The 20,032-nt window shown below is 39.2% G+C and overlaps 2 protein-coding genes across 5 annotated transcripts in view; one reads left to right on the top strand and one right to left on the bottom strand.

The window, feature by feature from the left end:
* Positions 1–4,824, top strand: part of zgc:114200 (Gamma-secretase subunit Aph-1b-like) — a 53,681-nt gene extending 48,857 nt beyond the window's left edge. For all 4 annotated transcript variants that reach the window (XM_051684001.1, XM_051684002.1, XM_051684000.1 and 1 more), the window contains one exon: positions 3,159–4,824. In XM_051684001.1, coding sequence (XP_051539961.1) covers positions 3,159–3,263 — 105 coding nt within the window. In that variant the 3' untranslated portion in view covers positions 3,264–4,824. The remainder of the gene's footprint in view (positions 1–3,158) is intronic.
* ca9 (carbonic anhydrase IX) overlaps positions 1–20,032 on the bottom strand; it is a 332,582-nt gene that overhangs the window by 206,267 nt on the left and 106,283 nt on the right. The window lies entirely within an intron of this gene.

Below are 20,032 nucleotides of genomic sequence, written 5' to 3'. Positions count from 1 at the left end.
CATGTGAACACGACGTACTCATACTTACCACTACAGAAGTGGGAAGTAGGATAATTCCAATAGCACATGAAGGCAGCATCAATAAACACATCTTACACTGTAAATCCTAATGTGTCATTACCTTTTTTTGGAAACCTGCTGCACTGCTACATCGTTGAACTTGCTTTACTGGCTCATAACTTTTGGTTGTGAGTTCTGTTTGCTCATTTTTCCAATACGTGGATAATCAATCTACAAACAAATAATGAATCAATGATCAAATTTTTTTAAAAATCTATTCAAGGTTAAAGAATACATACAGTATATACAGTAAATAAAAAACCTACTTAACTGTATAGTTATGCAATAAACCCATAGAAAACTGAAAAAGATTAGTTTTCCCCAATTAAAACCATAACGCTAGTTACAGTACATATGTAACTGTGGTTCTAGCCCCGCCAGCTAGATAGGTCGAGAGATTCTACCAACAAATTCACATGGTGACTTTGGCTGAGCCCTGAAGGATATACATCGCAGCAGTTCAGCCCTCTCCCTCGGTACGCCTTTTTCATGCATTCCAAGTGAGTAAGAACTCTGGTGGTCATCTGGAACTCACAGAACCACAGTTACATACGTAACTAGCATTCTGTTTCATTCCTACTGACCGCCAGAGGCGTTGCTAAGCACTAGGGGATGAACCATACCAACATTGTCATGAGGAATGCCATCCACCTTAGAGTACTCAAGGCTGCTCCTGAAGAACTGCAGAGCTCATGGCATGAGGAGCGGCAACATTGATCTTGTAGAACCATGCAAAGGTACATGTAGAAGCCCAGGTAGCAGCAGTGCAGATGTCCACAGGGAGACTCCTCTGAAGGCTGCCCATGAAGAGGAAATAGCCCTAGTGGAATGGCTGGACAAACCATCAGGCAATGGTTTCTGGGCCTTCTTATAGGCCAAACAGATTACTTCCACAACCCAATGTGACATCATCTGCTTTGAGATGGGTGCACCTCTCCTCACACCACTATAACAGAAAAAGAGCTGATCAGACAGCCTGAGTCAGGCAGATGTCACAGCAAATTAAATCTGAATTCTAATAAATATAAAGAGCCACCAGAACACATTTAACTGAATTATATTAGTGTTGATTTCCTGATACAAATCTTTTTCTTATTTTTTTTTAACAAGGAAAATGTTAATAAATATGTGCATATCAATAATCATAGACAACCTGTAATTATTAGTACTTTAAAATTCAAATGATTTTGTAAGGAGAACAAGATAACTTTGTGTGCATGATGACTAAATAACTTTGGTTTCAAAAGTTTACATTTTTATGTACATTTGGCAGAACTAATTTAAAGGAGTATTCCGGGTTCAGTACAAGTTAAGCTCAATCAACAGCATTTGTGGAATAATATTGATTACCACACAAATGAATTTCGACCCGTCTCTCCTTTTCTTTAAATAAAATAAAATAAAAAAAATAAAAAATAAAAAAAATAGAGTTGACACAATGAAAGTGATTTGGGCCAATTTTTGAACATTTAAAATACTCACTGTTTCCAAAATATAGACAAATGATATGCATGTTAACATGATTTATTTTAATGTGATAGAACAGGTTATTAAGTGGTTTTATGTAATTTTATAGCTATTTTCTACAACTTTGGTGCCCTGATGTGATATCAACAAACACTAAAACTCTAAAATAACTGTAAAAACAAAGATTTAAACAACTTTACAGCTCAAATAATACATGAGTTTTAACAGAAGAATTAATGTAAGTGCTTTTATAAAATTATAAGATTCATATTTTTGCCTTTTAAACCCTCCAAAAATTGGCCACATTCACTTCCATTGTAAGTGCCTCACTGTAACCTTGATATTTGCTCTTTTTTTTTTTTTTTTAAAGAAAAGGAGGAATGAGTCAAATAACATTTTTGTGGTGATCAACATTATGCCACAAATGCTGTTGATTGGTCTTAACTTGTATTGAACCTGGAATGTTCCTTTAAGTTTAAAACAAAACAGAAGCAAAAGTTATGTTGACTTTGTTGTGTTGTAATTGTTGTCTAAAAAAAGAAAAAAAAATTCAACTTACAAACTTATTTTTGTATAATTCACTGACAAAAACAAGTTATTGCTTCTTAAAAAAACAGATGTTTGACAAATAAAGTAAATATAGTTTTAAGTCAGTACCACTAAAGTGTTTTTAGTCAGATAAACATTTGGAGTTCACCTGGCTCAAAATATTTTAGTCAGAAATGCCCTAGGGTTTACAGTGAAAGAAATAATTTATTCATATTTAACTTGGAATCATATAAGAAAAAAAATTAGTTGTGATTAGAAGCAGGAAATCGTTTGTGCCGCCTCACCTCAAAAAAAAAAAAAAAAAAAAATTTTTTTTTTATTGATATAAAGCTTTTAAAACAATAAATTTATTTCAGCTTCATTTAAAAAATGTTTTCACTGCTTTGCAAAATAAAAAAATAACTTTTTTTATATTGACTAATTATCTGAATTAACTTTGTCACTAGGCCTACATTGTACTGTTATTTTCTTTGTAACATAAATACATTACATTTTAATAAGGCCTACATAAAAAAACAAAATTATTAAAAAAAACATACAAAAATAGAATAAATAAAAGTGATACTGCTTGCAGGAGCAATGTTAATATGTTATAGCTTACCCCGAAATAAAATTTTCTGTCCTCATTTACTCATCCCTCATCCTTGTGTTTCACGGAATAAAAAAAAATCTAGTCATACTAGTTTGGAACGACGAGGATGAGAGAATCGTGATTGTGACTGTCAAGCTTCAAAAGCAAAGCAAAAGTCATCCAAATCACTTGCGCTGTATATTTCAAGTCTTCTGAAGCCATATGATAGCGAAATTTAAATGTTTATTCACTGACAAACTTCCTCTACCTATTAGAATCTGGCATGCATACGAGAACATCTTTGTTTACATAAAGAGAAAAAGTTGGAGGAAAAGAAATTGTGTACATTGGTTCTTGCATGTATTGTCACCACGACTAATATGAATGTGTCAAAGTAAACAAAAGTAAAAGATTTGAGAGCGGGGCAGTCATCTGCAACCCCCACACTTTTAGAACCACTGTTTTAATCTGTTTATATATCTAATTGTAAATACTCTTGTTTTATTTTTAGGCAGGAAAGCAGAAGAGGAATCCTCATAAGATACTGTCATTACTTGTCTGTGAGACGCAGGACAATAGCACAGCTGCTTGTCTGAATCGCAGCAGTTTGTGGTAGAGCCCATTCACCAGCATAAGCAAGAGGAGATCAGACATGTCCCCTCCAACATGACTGGTCTCACAGAGCAAACCGGATTTTCACAGAAACGCTGTTTGATCTTATTTCTTATGAATGACGGACATGCTGATCAGAAAGAATCAAAACGTTTTTGATTAATTTTTATCTTATACTCATATGTTCCATATTATTTTGTTTTAAAAGCAATGTCCTTTGTGAATTTATTTTATTAAATCATGATTTTGAGTTTTCTTTGTTGAAAATGTCATATATTCCAGTGCCAATTTTAAGGAATTAACTAGATGCACCCTCGTCATGTCCAAAAATGTCACTCTCTTTTACTCATGTTATGGGTATTACACACATTTTACTCTCAGAGACAAGTGCATTTGCATTCACTAAAGACCTTCTTTTTTTTCTTTTTCTTTTTTATCTGTTTGTACATTTGAGCATTTTGACACATGAATGCATAGAACATTTAATTTTCAAATTCAGCGGAACAAATGTCTATAGCAGATCAGTGTCTAATTCTGAGATGTGTGTTTGTTTGTTTTTTGTTTGGTTTTTTTGGCATTCTTTGTGTTTCTCAGTTATGAAATTCATTTTTGATCAATGTTTTGGATTATATTTGGACCGTATAAAACAGGAATAACAGCAGCTAACACATACTATAAAAACCTCCGATCTCATCCTTCGTTCTCAACTAAAACAGATTGTTGACTCCATTCTCAATACATTTATAACAGTTGAATCCAACCTTTAAATTTATTGACAGTAAGCAATATCTGGGTATTCCAGATCCTTCTATTCAATCATTAATAAAAAAATAAAAAAAAACTGGTGCTTGCACATTGGCCTCTCAGGTTGTATTTTCATCATAGAACGGTTCTCTCAATCATCCAGTTATAGTACATTATTTCCTGAATGTTTGTCTGCGCAGTAAATCAGAGTTGGCATTACAACTAACATTGCACACAACATAGCTATAATTCCTAAACCAGCACACTAACATCACCGTGTTTAGTAATACATTCCCTGTTTTCCAATCATGGTTCGTCACAAACCCCAGCAGAAACTGAGCTGGGTTCACACAGTTCTTTTGTAGCTACCAAACTAAGCATTACTTAATATTTTCCAGCTGGACAATATTAACTAATGGTCATTTTGGTGCCATAAATGTTCTGGTTCTTATCAGAGATCATATCAGACAGCTCTTTAAACAATGTACTGCCTTCAGTAAGCACCAAAATGCAGTATACCCTGTCCTGGTGAAAATTTCTGAATGTAAATGTATTTCTTTATCTCTCGTACTTGTTCCTTGTGTCTGCATTTAAGCTGTTTCTGGTCCACATTTCAGTATGGCATCCTGCATTGGAGTGTGTGTAGTCGGATCTTTCTCCATGTTTTGTTCTGTTCTTACATTGGACACAATAACAACTACTGGTGCTTTTCTGGATTTCAAATATGACGATTTGTAATTATGTAACATTTTAATGCTGCTTTATAATGTTTCTATGTATATAAACTGGGACGCACATATCTGTTCATATTAAAACATTATTTGAAAAAAAGATTAAAATGCCCTGTTTATTTGTGGAGGGGGACGAGGTTGTGTGTCTGTCAGTGGGGAGAGAGGAAGCAGTAAGAGCCATCACCTGGTGATTATTGACTCTAAACACCTGTGTCTCATTTCAGAGACAGCATAGACATTTCAGAGACTTTTTTTCTTTCCCCTTTTTCTCCCCAATTTGGAATGCCCAATTCCCAATGCGCTCTAAGTCCTCGTGGTGGTGTAGCGACTCGCCTCAATCCGGGTGGCGGAGGACGAATCTCAGTTGCCTCCGCGTCTTAGATCTTCAACCCGCGCATCTTATCATGTGGCTTGTTGAGCACGTTACCGCGGAGACATAGCGTGTGTGGAGGCTTCACTCTATTCTCTGCAGCATCCATGCACAACTCATCAAATGACCCACTGAGACCGAACCACATTATAGTGACCACGAGGAGGTTACCCCATGTGACTCTACCCTCCCTAGCAACCGGGCCAATTTGGTTGCTTAGGAGACCTGGCTGGATTCGAACTCACGACTCCAGGGGTGGTAGTCAGTGTAGAAAACCTATGTTGAGTTAAGCCTTGAGAATAAAATAATACACACGTGGAGTCACGTGACGCCAAGCGAGGATCGGACGTGTGAACGGCGACCTCTGTGCACTTTTGCTAGTTTTAATACTTTTAATGACATAAACCGGTGAGAATCGATACACTCTGTTCCATAACTGTTCTAGGAGGACAGTATGTCAAAGAATTCAAAATCCTCGGGCTCTGGAGACATTAAAAGACACTTACATGCTTAAGCTGACGCCCCCGAGCAGGCCGCAAGCCTGGGAGTCAACTTAGTCGGGGAGGTGTGGGAAATGCGGCGAGAGACGCTGAATATGTCGGCAATGCTGATGAAGGACATTGCTGACTTGGAGGATCTTCCTGAGATTCGTCGATCGATCACTGCCATGGAGGCGAATTTCTCTGATGTGGTTACAAGAGTGGGGGATCATTGGAGAGGGAATTATCTGCTAATCTGATAGTGACCAAGGTGGATTTGGAGCATGTCTGGGAGAAGTTGGAGGACATGGAAAACCATAGCCGGCGGAATAACATCCGTATCGTCGGAGTTCCTGGGGGAGCAGATGGACAGGATATGTTGCAGTTCCTGGATGGGCTCTTTCCAAATCTGCTCGACATAGCAGGCCATAAGCTGGAAATCGAGCGAGCTCACAGGGTTCCTGCTCGGCAATCCACAGAGGGAGACGGGCCCCGATCAATTCTGGCCAAATTTCTGAGATCATCTGATAAAGAGCTCGTGTTACGCGAGGTGAGGAGTAAAGGAAGGCTTTCTTGGAAGAACCACAGCATTTTCTTGTTCCCAGACTTTGCGAATTCGATGAGAGAAACGTGATCAATTCAAGGAATGCAAGAAACTTTTATATCAATGGAAGGTCGCTTTTGCACTGGTATTCCCGGCCAAATTGAGAACAGATGCTAAGGATGGCCGTAAAACATTCACATGCCCACAGCAAGTGATGTCCTTCATAAAGTCGATGGAGTGAGCAAGTCATCATCTTGTGCAGCCAAGTGGGTAGGCTCACTGAACATTCGCTTGACTGTTTGAGGAATCTGCGCGCTCTTTTTGGGATGGCTCCGCCTATCGGCTGGAGTTTATTTTGTAGAGTAACACACCTTCAGGACAGTTTTATGGATGAATCTACATGCTCTTTGTGTTTATTCCGCCTATTGGCTGGAGTTTGTTTTATAGATTATCTTTTGCTGTGTAATTTTGTCTCACAAAATTTGTATAGAAACACCGGACTTGAGCAATCCGACGGGGGCTCTCGTAGGTGTACATGGACTGTTTGAGTTTAGAGGGATGGACACCGGTTGGCGCTGTCGTGTGCGGGGTTAATGTGCATGTTTTTCTTTTTATATTTGTTTGGTTCGGGGGAAGTTCGGGGTTTGATTGTTGCACTATTGGGGAATGTGGTCTTTATTATTTTTGACACAGTCTATTTTTTCTAACATGTCAAAATGTCAAATGTTAAAATGAGTGGATTATCTCTCTCCACGTGGAATGTGAATGGGTTGGGGCACCCCATAAAAAGAAGGAAGGTTATTTCTTAAACATAAGAAATATGATATAGTGTTTCTTCAAGAAACTCATCTTTCCCTGCAGGAACCTGAAAATTTGGAAAGATATGGGGTTGACATGTTTTCTTTAGTGCTGGCTCAAGTAAGAGCAGGGGAGTCCTTACACTGATAAGTAAGCATCTACAATTTAAATGTCTCAAACAGATTAATGATAAATTAGGAAGAGTCATTATTGTTTTAACAGAAATTCAGGGGCAAAGGTTGATTTTTGGCTAATATTTAAACACCTAACGCTGATGATCAGGGCTTTTTTATCTTGAAGGGATGTTGCAAGCCGCTGGCACCCCTCATAATATAATATTGGGAGGAGACTTTAATCTACTGATGGACTCAATCCTTAATCATAGTGAAGCAAAAGTCTGTAAGCCCCCTAGAGCAACATTGACATGTCACAGGATGTGTAAAAATCTTATATATATAAATATTTGGAGACTTTTAAACCCATCTGGGAGTGACTAATTTTTTTCATCAGTACATAAGATTTGTTCTAGAATATATATATATATATATATATATATATATATATATATATATTTATACCTAAGTCCCTCATTTCATCTGTTGTTGATTGTTCAGTTGGAAACATCTTAGTCTCAGATCATATCCTGGTGAGTTTAGAGATGTTGCCACATATGGAGAAAAAGAAATCATATAGTTGGCGCTTTAATCAGAATCAGAACGAGCTTTATTGCCAAGTATGCTTACTCATACAAGGAATTTGTCTTGGTGACAGGAGCTTCCAGTACACAACAATACAAAAACAGCAATAAGACTTTAAAAAAATAATTAAAATTGAATAAAAATAGATAAATATTGAAAAGAAAAAAATATATATAGAATATACAATAGACAAGTATATATATATATATATATATATATATATATATATATATATATATATATACAGTGGCGTGAAAAAGTGTTTGCCCCCTTCCTGATTTCTTATTTTTTTGCATGTTTGTCACACTTAAATGTTTCAGATCATCAAACAAGTTTAAATATTAGTCAAAGATAACACAAGTAAACACAAAATGCAGTTTTTAAATGAAGGTTGTTATTATTAAGGGAAAACAAAATACAAACCTACATGGCCCTGTGTGAAAAAGTGATTGCCCCCTAAACCCAATAACTGGTTGGGCCACCCTTAGCAGCAACAACTGCAATCAAGCGTTTGCGATAACTTGCAATGAGTCTTTTACAGCGCTGTGGAGGAATTTTGGCCCACTCATCTTTGCAGAATTGTTGTAATTCTGCCACATTGGAGGGTTTTCGAGCATGAACTGCCTTTTTAAGGTCATGCCACAGCATCTCAATAGGATTCAGGTCAGGACTTTGACTAGGCCACTCCAAAGTCTTCATTTTGTTTTTCTTCAGCCATTCAGAGGTGGACATGCTGGTGTGTTTTGGATCATTGTCCTGCTGCAGAAACCAAGTTTGCTTCAGCTTGAGGTCACGAACAGATGGCCGGACATTCTCCTTCAGGATTTTTTGGTAGACAGCAGAATTCATGGTTCCATTTATCACAGCAAGTCTTCCAGGTCCTGAAGCAGCAAAACAGCCCCAGACCATCACACTACCACCACCATATTTTACTGTTGGTATGATGTTCTTTTTCTGAAATGAGGTGTTACTTTTACATCTGGCGTAATGGGACACACACCTTCCAAAAAGTTCAACTTTTGTCTCGTCAGTCCACAGAGTATTTTCCCAAAAATCTTGGGGATCATCAAGATGTTTTCTGGCAAAAATGAGACGAGCCTTAATGTTCTTTTTGCTCAGCAGTGGTTTTCATCTTGGAACTCTGCCATGCAGGCCATTTTTGCCCAGTCTCTTTCTTATGGTGGAGTCATGAACACTGACCTTAACTGAGGCAAGTGAGGCCTGCAGTTCTTTGGATGTTGTTGTGGGGTCTTTTGTGACCTCTTGGATGAGTCGTCGCTGCACTCTTGGGGTAATTTTGGTCGGCCGGCCACTCCTGGGAAGGTTCACCACTGTTCCATGTTTTCGCCATTTGTGGATAATGGCTCTCACTGTGGTTCTCTGGAGTCCCAAAGCTTTAGAAATGTCTTTATAACCTTTTCCAGACTGATAGATCTCAATTACTTTCTTTCTCATTTGTTCCTGAATTTCTTTGGATCTCAGTATGATGTCTAGCTTTTGAAGATCTTTTGGTTTACTTCACTTTGTCAGGCAGGTCCTATTTAAGTGATTTCTTGATTGAGAACAGGTGTGGCAGTAATCAGGCCTGGGTGTGGCTAGAGAAATTGAACTCAGGTGTGATAAACCACAGTTAAGTTGTGTTTTAACAGGTGGGGCAAACACTTTCACACAGGGCCATGTAGGTTTGGATTTTGTTTTCCCTTAATAAGAACAACCTTCATTTAATAACTGCATTTTGTGTTTACTTGTGTTATCTTTGACTAATATTTAAACTTGTTTGATGATCTGAAACATTTAAGTGTGACAAACATGCAAAAAAATAAGAAATCAGGAAGGGGGCAAACACTTTTTCACACCACTGTGTATATATATATATATATATATATATATATATATATATATATATATATATATACACACACATACACATATACATACATATACATACATACATACACATACGTAGTGCAAATTTAAATACAAATTGGTTATGTATAGTGCAAGGGAATGTAATGGAAGAAGAGGTAGGATGTGTTGGATAATATAAAAGACTAAGCGGTGTATTGCACATGAATTATTGCTCAAAGGGGCAGTTTTAACTGTTCATGAGATAGATAGCCTGGGGGAAAAACTGTTCCTGTGCCTGACAGTTCTGGTGCTCGGAGCTCTGAAGCGTCGGCCAGAAGGCAACAGTTCAAAAAGGTAGTGGGCAGGGTGAGTTGGGTCCAGAGTGATTTTTCCAGCCTTTTTCCTCACTCTGGAAGTGGATAGTTCTTGAAGGGGGGGCAGGGGGCAACCAATAATCCTCTCAGCAGTCCGAACTGTTCTTTGTAGTCTTCTGATGTCTGATTTCGTAGCTGAACCAAACCAGACAGTTATTGAAGTGCAGAGGACAGACTCAATGACCACTGAGTAGAACTGTATCACCAGCACCTGTGGCAGGTTGAACTTCCTGAACTGGCGAAGGAAGTAAAACCTCTGCTGGGCCTTTTTCGCAATGGAGTCAGTGTGGGTCTCCCACTTCAGGTCCTGTGAGATGGTAGTGCCCAGGAACCTGAATGACTCCACTGCTGCCAAAGTGCTGTTTAGAATGGTGAGGGGGGACATTGTTGGGGGGTTCCTCCTAAAGTCCACAATAATTTCCACCGTTTCGAGCGTGTTTAGCTCAAGGTTGTTTTGACTGCACCAGACAGCCAGCTGTTTAACCTCCCTTCTGTATGCAGACTCATCGTCATCTCGGATGAGGCCAATGACAGTAGTGTCATCTGCAAACTTCAGGAGCTTGACAGAGGGGTCCTTGGTGATGCAGTCACTGGTGTAGAGGGAGAAGAGTAGTCGGGAGAGCACACATCCCTGGGGGGCACCAGTGCTGATTGTACAGGTGATGGAAGTGAATTTCCCCTATCTCACAAGCTGCTGCCTGTCTGTCAGAAAGCTGGTAATCCACTGACAGATAGACGTGGTGGGAACAGAGAGTTGGTGTAATTTATTCTGGAGTATAGCTGGGATGATGGTGTTGAAAGCCGAACTAAAGTCCACAAAAAGGATCCTTGCATATGTCCCTGGTCTGTCCAGATGTTGCAGGATATGATGCAATCCCATGTTGACTGCATCATCCACAGACCTGTTTGCTCGATAAGCAAATTGAAGGGGATCTAGAAAGGGTCCAGTGATGTCCTTCAGGTGGGCCAACACCAGTCTCTCAAATGACTTCATGACCACAGATGTCAGGGCAACAGGTCTGTAGTCATTAAGTCCTGTGATTTTTGGTTTCTTTGGGATGGGGATGATAGTGGAACGTTTGTAGCAGCATGGGACTTCACACTGCTCCAGTGATCTATTGAAGATCTGTATGAAGATGGGGGCCAGCTGGTTAGCACAGGATCTAAGACATGCAGGTGAAACGCCATCTGGGCCCTGTGCTTTCCTTATCCTTTGTTTTCGAAAGATGCGGCTCACATCATCTTCACAGATCTTAAGTGCAGGTTGAGTAGCAGGAGGGGGGAGGAGGGGGTTGCAGGAGGTGTTGGTGTTTGTGTGATGTGAAGGTCAGAGTGGGAAGGTCATAATGTAACCCTTTTGCAAAATCCTGAATTCCAACAAATGCTAAAGGCTGAAACCAATGTCTATATGGAGACCAACTGGTCCTCAGTATCCTCTGTGGGCGTGGCTTGGGAGGCACTTAAGGCAGTTCTTAGGGGCCGGATCATACAGTATGCCTCATTCACCAAAAAATCCAAAGCACAAGAACTCATGGAATTGGAAGGGAATATTAAAAGTGCAGAGGCACAGCTGAAGAGCTGAATGACGTCTAATGGCCTCAGGGAATTGACCCGACTGAAATACAGATATAATACTGTTTTGTTGCGGAAGGTGGAGTTTTGGCTATTAAGGGCAAGACAGTCACACTTTGAGTTGGGGGACAAGGCAGGGAAGCTTCTGGTTAGTGAAATCTGCTAGTGGTGAAATTTTTACCTCAGCCATTGATATTAAAAATGCTTTTAAAGAATTCTATCTTGATCTTTCGTCTACCGATGAAGATATTAGAAATTTTGTGGAACCATTAGAACTTCCTAAACTGACGACTGGGCAAAAAATTATCTTGATTCTGAGATAACCTTGGAGGAGCTCGGTGAGGTAATTGGGGCCTTGCCTGCAGGCAGATGGTTTTACCACTGAATGTTTTAGATCTAATGCTACAGAATTGGCTCCACTTTTGTTAGAAGTTTATACGAAATCATTAAAGAATGGGAAGCTTCCACCAACCATGACACAAGCCCGGATAAGTCTGATTCTTAAAAAGGACAAAGACCCAAGTGAGTGTAAGAGTTACCGTCCAATTTCCCTGATCCAGCTAGATGTAAAAATATTGTCAAAAATTCTGGCTAACTGATTAAATAAAGTTATGACATCTCTTATACATATAGATCTGGTGGGGTTTATTCGGGCCGCAGGTCTTCTGATAACATTAGGCATTTCATCAATATTATGTGGTCAGTGGCAAATGATCAGACTCCGGTCGCTGCCATCTCACTTGATGCCGAAAAGGCGTTTGATATGGTAGAATGGGATTATCTTTTTAAGATTTTGGAAATGTACAGGTTCTGGAATACTTTTATTGGATGGATTAAATTACTTTATAGACACCCGGTAGCTATGTCTATTGGATTATCTTTTTAAGATTTTGGAAATATACGTGTTCAGGAATACTTTTATTGGATGGATCAAGTTACTTTATAGACACCCGGTAGCGGCGATACAAACAAATGGATTAATTTCAGATTATTTTACTCTGGATAGGGACACCTGGCAGGGTTGCCCTCTTTCCCCATTATTGTTCTGTCTTGCCCTGGAACCATTAGCAGCCACGAAAGGAGGATGATTTTCCAAGAGTGGTGGCGGGAGGTGTAGCGCATAAGCTTTTGCTTTATGCAGATGATATTTAATTATTAGTCTCCGACCCTACTAGATCTATGCCTAAATTCTCTGGATACAGAGTCAATTGTTCTAAATCCGAAGCTTTGGCTCTGACAGCATACTGCCCAGTAACTGCTTTCCAGCCGGGCGCCTTCCAGTGGCTCAAACAGGGCATTAAGTATTTGGGCATTTTATTCCAAGCAAATTTATCTGATTTAGTTAGTTAATTTTGACCCCTTAATAAAAAGGTTTTCGAGCAATGTGGGCAGGTGGGGTTCATTACATTTATCTATGATTAGGAAGGTTAATGTTATTAAAATGAACTGTATTCCAAAATTCAACTACCTGCTACAATCTCTCCCTATAGATGTCCCCCTCTCTTATTTCAAGCAATTTGATAGCATAGCGAAGTCCTTCATTTGGAATGGTAAGTGCTCCAGATTACATTTTAGTAAATTACATATGCTGATTGACAAAGGTGGGCTAGGCCTACCCAAGATTTTCTTTTATTATTATGCATTCGGTCTCAGACATTTGGCTTTTTGGTCGCTTCCACCTGAGTGAGCCCCTCCCTGGTTTTGTATTGAACAGGAAGTTCTTGCCACTATTTCACCATTGCAAAGCCTTTCTATCAAACTAACCGGAGAAGTTAAGTTACACCCCATTATCTCGCATTTGCACGCGGTATGGACAAAAGTGTCCAGAGTGTTTAATTCTGACATTTTTTAAATGTTGCTTCGAGCATATGGCTGAACCCAAAATTATGTATTAATAAGTCCCTTTTCTGCTGGACAGAGGTGGATTGAGAGGGAGGTTAATACACTCGGTGACCTATATGAGAGTAGAGTGTTGAGATCCTTTGAAGATGTGATTCAACATTTTGGCATTACCAGATCTCAGTTCAGGTAAGTGGATGGCATCGAAGATGCAGTCAACTGAGCCCTGAAACTTTCCATCCAATTGTCCTAGACCCAGCTCATCCAGTGACTAAGATACTGATTAAATAGTATGATGCACACCTACACTACCCTGGTACAGAGCATGTATATGCAGAAATTAGAAGATGCTACTAATTAATTAATTAATTTAATTAATTAATTTTAATTAATTAATTAATTTTCTTTATTTATCACACATTATACATTTGCACATATATGGTGAAATTCTTCTTTTTCACATATCCCAGCTAGGCTGGGGTCAGAGTGCAGGGTCAGCCATGATACGGCGCCCCTGGAGCAGATAGGGTTAAGGGCCTTGCTCAAGGGCCCAACAGTGGCATCTTGGCAGTGCTGGGGCTTGAACCCCCGACCTTCTGATCAGTAACCCAGAGCCTTAACCGCTGAGCTACCACTGCCCTGCAATAGTGGCACTACATTCTAAGAGGGCATCAAGCCATTCGTGTAATGCAACATCACTGCACCGAGTGTCGTACTGTAGATGATGTGGCAAACCAGATGTCCCAAAGATGGCAGATTTACCACTTTCCAATTTAAGACTCTTCCAACCTGCCTTCTACTCCACAGGCATGGATGGTTTCAGCCCATTTACAATCAAAATAGGCAGATGGAATGAGAAACAATGGGGCATTAGTGTTTCACCAGTAAAGTAGTTTACATTGACCTCAATCCGATTCAGACTCTTTCCTCATGATTCTCTGATGATTCATTGCCCATAGAGGAAAACCACAACAACAGAGTTGCTGTCTGACCAAGGAACCAACCTTAAGGGTGGAGACTCTGAGCGTCAAGAAGCTTTCAAAAATCTTCATCCCCACTTGCAAGAAGAATTTACCAAGCAGTAGACTGAATCCATTATAATCCACCCAGTGTTCCTCACTTTGGTGGATCTTGCTCTATAGCTCTATATGCCACCATTTGTGCCCAAACAGTCACAGAACAAGTGCTCAGTACTGTCTTAATTGAAACAGAAGTAATGCTTAACTCAAAACCATTGGATATGTATCGTCAGATGCAGCCAATCCAGACCCAAGAACTCCTAACTCTCTTCTCAATGGGGGCTGGATTCCGCCTTGCCTCAAGTAGTTTATCCTTAATCTGAACTGCTCAGCTGTAAAAAAAAAAAAAATGGAGGCACAGCCAAGAACTGGCAGATCAGTTCTGGAATAATTTCCATAACTATTTGCCTGGACTTAAATCTCGACATAAATGGCAACAAGACAAGGAAAACCTAGCAGTTGGGACAGTGGTAATGATTGTTGATCCACAGTCTCCAAGAGCACTCTGGCCTGTTGGAACTGTTAAAGCTGTTAAGGTTGGAGTTGACAATAAGGTCAAAACAGCAGAAATTCAAGTTGAGGACAGAACTTACATCAGGCCGGTCATTCGACTCATCCAGTTCCTTCCTGCAGAGAACTGATATGAGAAAATAAACTCTGTATCTTGTGGAAAATGGGTGCCTCCTGGACTGTCACTTGAGTGTGACTAGACAGAGGGTCACAGTTATTATCGCACTTGAGAGGAGTGGATGAGAGAATTAACCCTGAATAATAAAGGGACAAAGGTTGAGTGAATGAGCCTTAAATAATTAAAGGACAAAGAATGAGTGTATGAGCCCCCAAAAAAGGTACAGGCATGTATGAAAATAGGTATGTATGAGGATTTGAGCCCCACAAAATAATAAAGGGACTTGTATGAATGTTGTGTATTAAAAAAGTGAAGGTGAAAGAAATTAGAAAAATTGTTTCAAGATATTGGCTTTGCAGATTATTGTAGAAGGAAATAAATTAAAATAGTAAGATATATGTTTATCCTCTAAATTTAATGATTTATCTAAATGAATGGTGATAAAATAATTTTTCATTCTTTTTATGCCAAGTAAAAATAACAGTGAATGAAATAGACTCAGCTTATCTAAGAAAAAGCAGCTGTTATTGTTGTTTGGCATTATTTGGATGCAGAGTGATCCTAAAAGTAAATTGACAACATATAGGAAATTTGTACATGTGGTATAATAATTATTACAATTAAAGTGCATGTTATAGAAGAAGATAAGGGAAATTGGTTTATAAATAAATAATTGAATTTCTTTTAGAAGATCATATTGTTTCCAAAAATCCAAAAATTGTTACAAAAATGTATACATTGATACATTTTTCCTAAAGATAATGTTGTATTATAGGAAAAATCAAAAAGAAAGAAATAAAAAAGGAGAAATCCTTGCCAAACCACCTCCATGTGTGCCTCCAGAAGGTCAGTTCCCAATACTCAAGGGAACTGTAGAAGTTTTAGGAGAAATGCAGATGGAGGGACAAGTGGAGATAGAAAAAGAAAAACAAACAGGGCTGGGGGTTAGACCGAAAAAGGGACAGGATTGAAAAAGTGAGAGAAACCTGCCTTTAGATTGTTATGAACAGGCACGGACAGCGTTAGAGAAAATGAAAGCACAGTATGAGGAAGAAACAGTATGTGAAGAAGAACCGCTAAGGCAAGTGAGAAGAGAAGTAGAGGAGACTGAAGTAGAAATAAATAGAAAAATTAGAGAAACAGAAAAATTAATATGAGACACAGATAAATTGGTGAGAAATAGAAGTAGACTATTAGATGCTAGTTAGAGAGAAAGTGAAGAGGAGTCATCATTTGATGGAGGAAGGTGGGCACAGGGAAGAGAAAAAGGAAGGCTTAGACCATTGGCAAAACAACTCCCCATTTTAATTAAAGGTACGCAGGGACAGTATGTGCCTTGGGCCACACAGGACATTGAGGGGCTGGTCACTCGCCTCCCTGATATCCACAAGGGGGCTGGGAAATGGATTAAAGCGTTTGAAGAAGAAACAATGGGCAGACTTTTAGCTGTGGGGGACATTAAAGCACTTTTAGCTGTGGGGGACATTAAAGCAATTAAAGCAAGAAGAAACCCTTCAAGCATCTGATCTGGACAGAGCTGTGGACTCTCATTACATGGATGGAACTGTTTTTGATGCATACCGTCCAGCAATGTGGCAGGCACTGCATGCTGAGTATCCAACCAGAGTGGACCCTAAGACATTGAAGGGGGAACAGCTGGGGGAAACAGAAAACCCAATCACATATGTCCAGAGACAACTGAAAAGATGGAAGCAAGAAACTGAAGGGAATCCAGAAGGAGACCCATTAATGGCTACATTAAAGTCCATCTCAAGGCCCAGTAAACCCTTGGGGAGGTCCAAAGCAAGGATATTAGGTATGCCCAGAGAATCCTATGCTGCAGGTTAAAATAGAGGGAAAGACCACACCCATGCTAGTAGACACAGGAGCGATTTACACGTGTGTAAATTTAAATTATGCCTCACATCTCCCCTTGTCTGGAAAATTTGCAAAGACAATAGGATTCTCGGAACAAATGCAGCTAATTCCTATGAGTTTGTCTACAAACTAAAAACAAAAGTGCAACCATACCTATCCTGGTATCAAATCAGACTCCTGTTAATTTGTGAGGGAGAGATGCATTATGTAATTTGAGACTTCAAATTTGGAGTTAGCCAGAGGGAGTGTATATAGACATACAGGGAATAGGAACTCAAATGATGATTTCTGAGCCAAGAGCAAATGTGTACTGGATAGGACAGATAGAAAATGATGTGAGACAGACAATTAATAAATGGGGAAAGTTTATTGAAGCACAGATTCCTGAAGCACAGTTGCCAAAATCAGAATTTCACTGTACGATGATTTTTAATCCTGAGAGAGATGCAAAAATAGAAAAGAAATGGCAGGAAGGAACTGAAGGACAAAAAATCGAAATGACCACACAATACATCATAACAAGTAAACAGGGAGAAGCTTTGAGTATAACTGAGATTTAATTTTTAAAAAATTGGTTTAATGTAGCAGATTCTGCTCCACATGTATCCTTATATGTAGGAAAAAAATTGGAAAGCAAAAGATTTAGGGCCAATGATGAAAAAGGCTAAACAGTGCCAGTGGGAACCAGCAATAAATCCAATGATTTTTCATTCTGCTGACAAAAATTACATTGATATAGTGTGAGACTATATTGATGGGTGGTACTCAGGAAGTAGTCATTAATAAAAAAATAAATACAAATGCAGATGATAACAACACCCAAATTGGTAGAGACTATTGATGCTGAACTGTTTAAGGAAGTGGAGTGTCAGGTACCAACTGAGTTATGGTCTCAGCATGACACAGATGTAGGACTGGTCAAATCAGCCAGCCCAATAAGAATACAACTTAAACCAGGCGCAAGCCTGCCCAGAAAATCGCAGTACCCTTTGCGGCCTGAGGCTGATACAGACATAAAAAACACTATTAAAGGTCTAGTGAAAGCAGGAGTATTAATGGAAACAAACAGTTACTGTAATACTCAAATTTTGCCTGTGATCAAAGCAGACAAATCTAAATGGCTTACGAGCAATCAATGATATAGTAGAGGATTGGCCAGCTGTTGTTCCAAACCCGCACACGCTGCTGACAAATGTCCCTCCTGATGCCAAATACTTTACTGTGATTGATTTATGCTCCGCCTTTTTCAGTGTTCTGGTGGCAGAGAAAAGTAGACACTTGTTTGCATTCACATATGCTATTAAACAGTATACCTATACCAGAATGCTGCAGGGATTTAAACACTCACCACATATATTTAATCAGGTTCTCAAGGCTGATTTAGAAGACCTAATGATAGACAGTACTCTGCTGCAGTATGTAGAAGATTTGATGATTTGTTCCACATCATTGGAACAATGTCCTAGAGATTCTATTAAAGTACTTACTAAACTAGCTCAAGGAGGTCACAAGGCATCCAAAACCAAACTACAATATTGCCAGCTGCAGGTTGAATATTTAGGACGATTGATCTCATATGGCACAAAAGCTATAGATCAATTAGAAGGCATAAGTAAAACACCATTGCCACAAACAGTAGGACAGATGATGACTTTCCGAGGAATGACTGGCTTCAGTGCTGATTGGATAGAGTATGCAGTAAAAACAGCTCCACTAAGAGAAATCTTGAAACAAGCAGGACTGCAAAATTTAAGTACTCCACTAAGATGGAATACTGATGCATTGCTAGCATTTGAGTCTATAGAGAAAAACTACAAAAGGGCATCTGCCCTCTGTAATCCCAACTACACTATACTGTTCCACCTGTATGTGGCAAACAGAACTGATGGCTATGCATCAGCTGTATTGATGCAAGAGACCTGCAGTGGTAGGAAAAAACAACCCATAGCTTACTATAGCACTAAGCTGGACAATGTAGCGCAAGGTTACCCACCATGTTACCAACAAGGCCTTGCAGCAGTATATTATGCATATGAGAAAGCATCTACATTAATCATGGGGTACCCAGTAACCATTTATACGCATCACAAAATTGTGGGAATTTATTCTGACTCAAGCCCCCATTCTAACATATTCATCACTACTTACATATCCAGATGTTACCATTAAGCGATGTAATACAGTTAATCCAGCTGAACTGATTCCTTTGGCTTATGAAGGTGAGCCACATGATTGTGTGGCTAATTAATTGGCATTCACTAGGTTACAGCCAGATCTTGAGTCTACACCAATCTCTGAGGCTGAAGTCACTTACTTTGTGGATGGTTCTAGTTTTAGAGATCATTTGGGAAATCCTACAGGATATTCAGTAGTAAAGAAAGACATGGAGGAATTTGTGCCTGTAATATCCCAACATTGTGTACAGCCTTGCTCTGCTCAATTAGCAGAATTAAAAGCATGTCAATTAGCAAAGGGACAAACAGCAAATATTTTCATTGATTCAGTTTATGCTGCATGTCATCTGATTGGAGCAGTGTGGAAACAGAGAGGCTTCAAAAAGAGTGATGGAACTCCCATCCAACATGCTGAACAGATAGGTCAATTAATTTCTGCTATGATGCTACCAAAACGATTAGCAGACATCAAATGTCAAGCTCATAAAAAGGAAATGACTTTGTCATTAAGGGTAACAACATAGCAAATTTGGAAGCTAAAAAAGCATCAGGATGTCAGGTAGCAGTATTAGCTCCAGTAGTTCTTATAGAACCAAACCTCAGTTGGATGATATTATTTGAATTCAACAACAAGCGGGTCCTTATGAACACTCCATGTGGCACCAAAGAGGAGTCAAGAAAGACACACAAGATATTTGGCATTCACATGAAAGGACAGATCATTGCACCAACCTCAATTTTAAACATTCCCATTCCAGATGCACATGGTTTAGACCATTGCGCAACGGGGGAAGTGATAAGGAAAATTAAACAGCAGGAATATTGGTATCCATACTTACATGCAATGGTAGACGGTTTTCTGTCCACATGTGAAGTTTGTGCCAAAAACAATGTTAGGAAAGGAACAGTGACACCAATAGGCCACATACCAGTACCAGAAGGAGCATTCAAGCACCTGGTGATGGATTATGTGGACATGATAAAGCGAGTACAAGGCAAAAGGTATATACTTGTGGTAATAGACAGATTTAGCAGATGGGTAGAAGCAATACCATCAGCAGATGAGGGGGCAGGAAC

This window comes from Myxocyprinus asiaticus, chromosome 42, assembly GCF_019703515.2.
Source record: "Myxocyprinus asiaticus isolate MX2 ecotype Aquarium Trade chromosome 42, UBuf_Myxa_2, whole genome shotgun sequence".
Taxonomy (NCBI): domain Eukaryota; kingdom Metazoa; phylum Chordata; class Actinopteri; order Cypriniformes; family Catostomidae; genus Myxocyprinus; species Myxocyprinus asiaticus.
The sequence above is the reverse complement of the archived record's forward strand: the minus strand, read 5'-3'. Positions and strand labels throughout refer to the sequence as shown.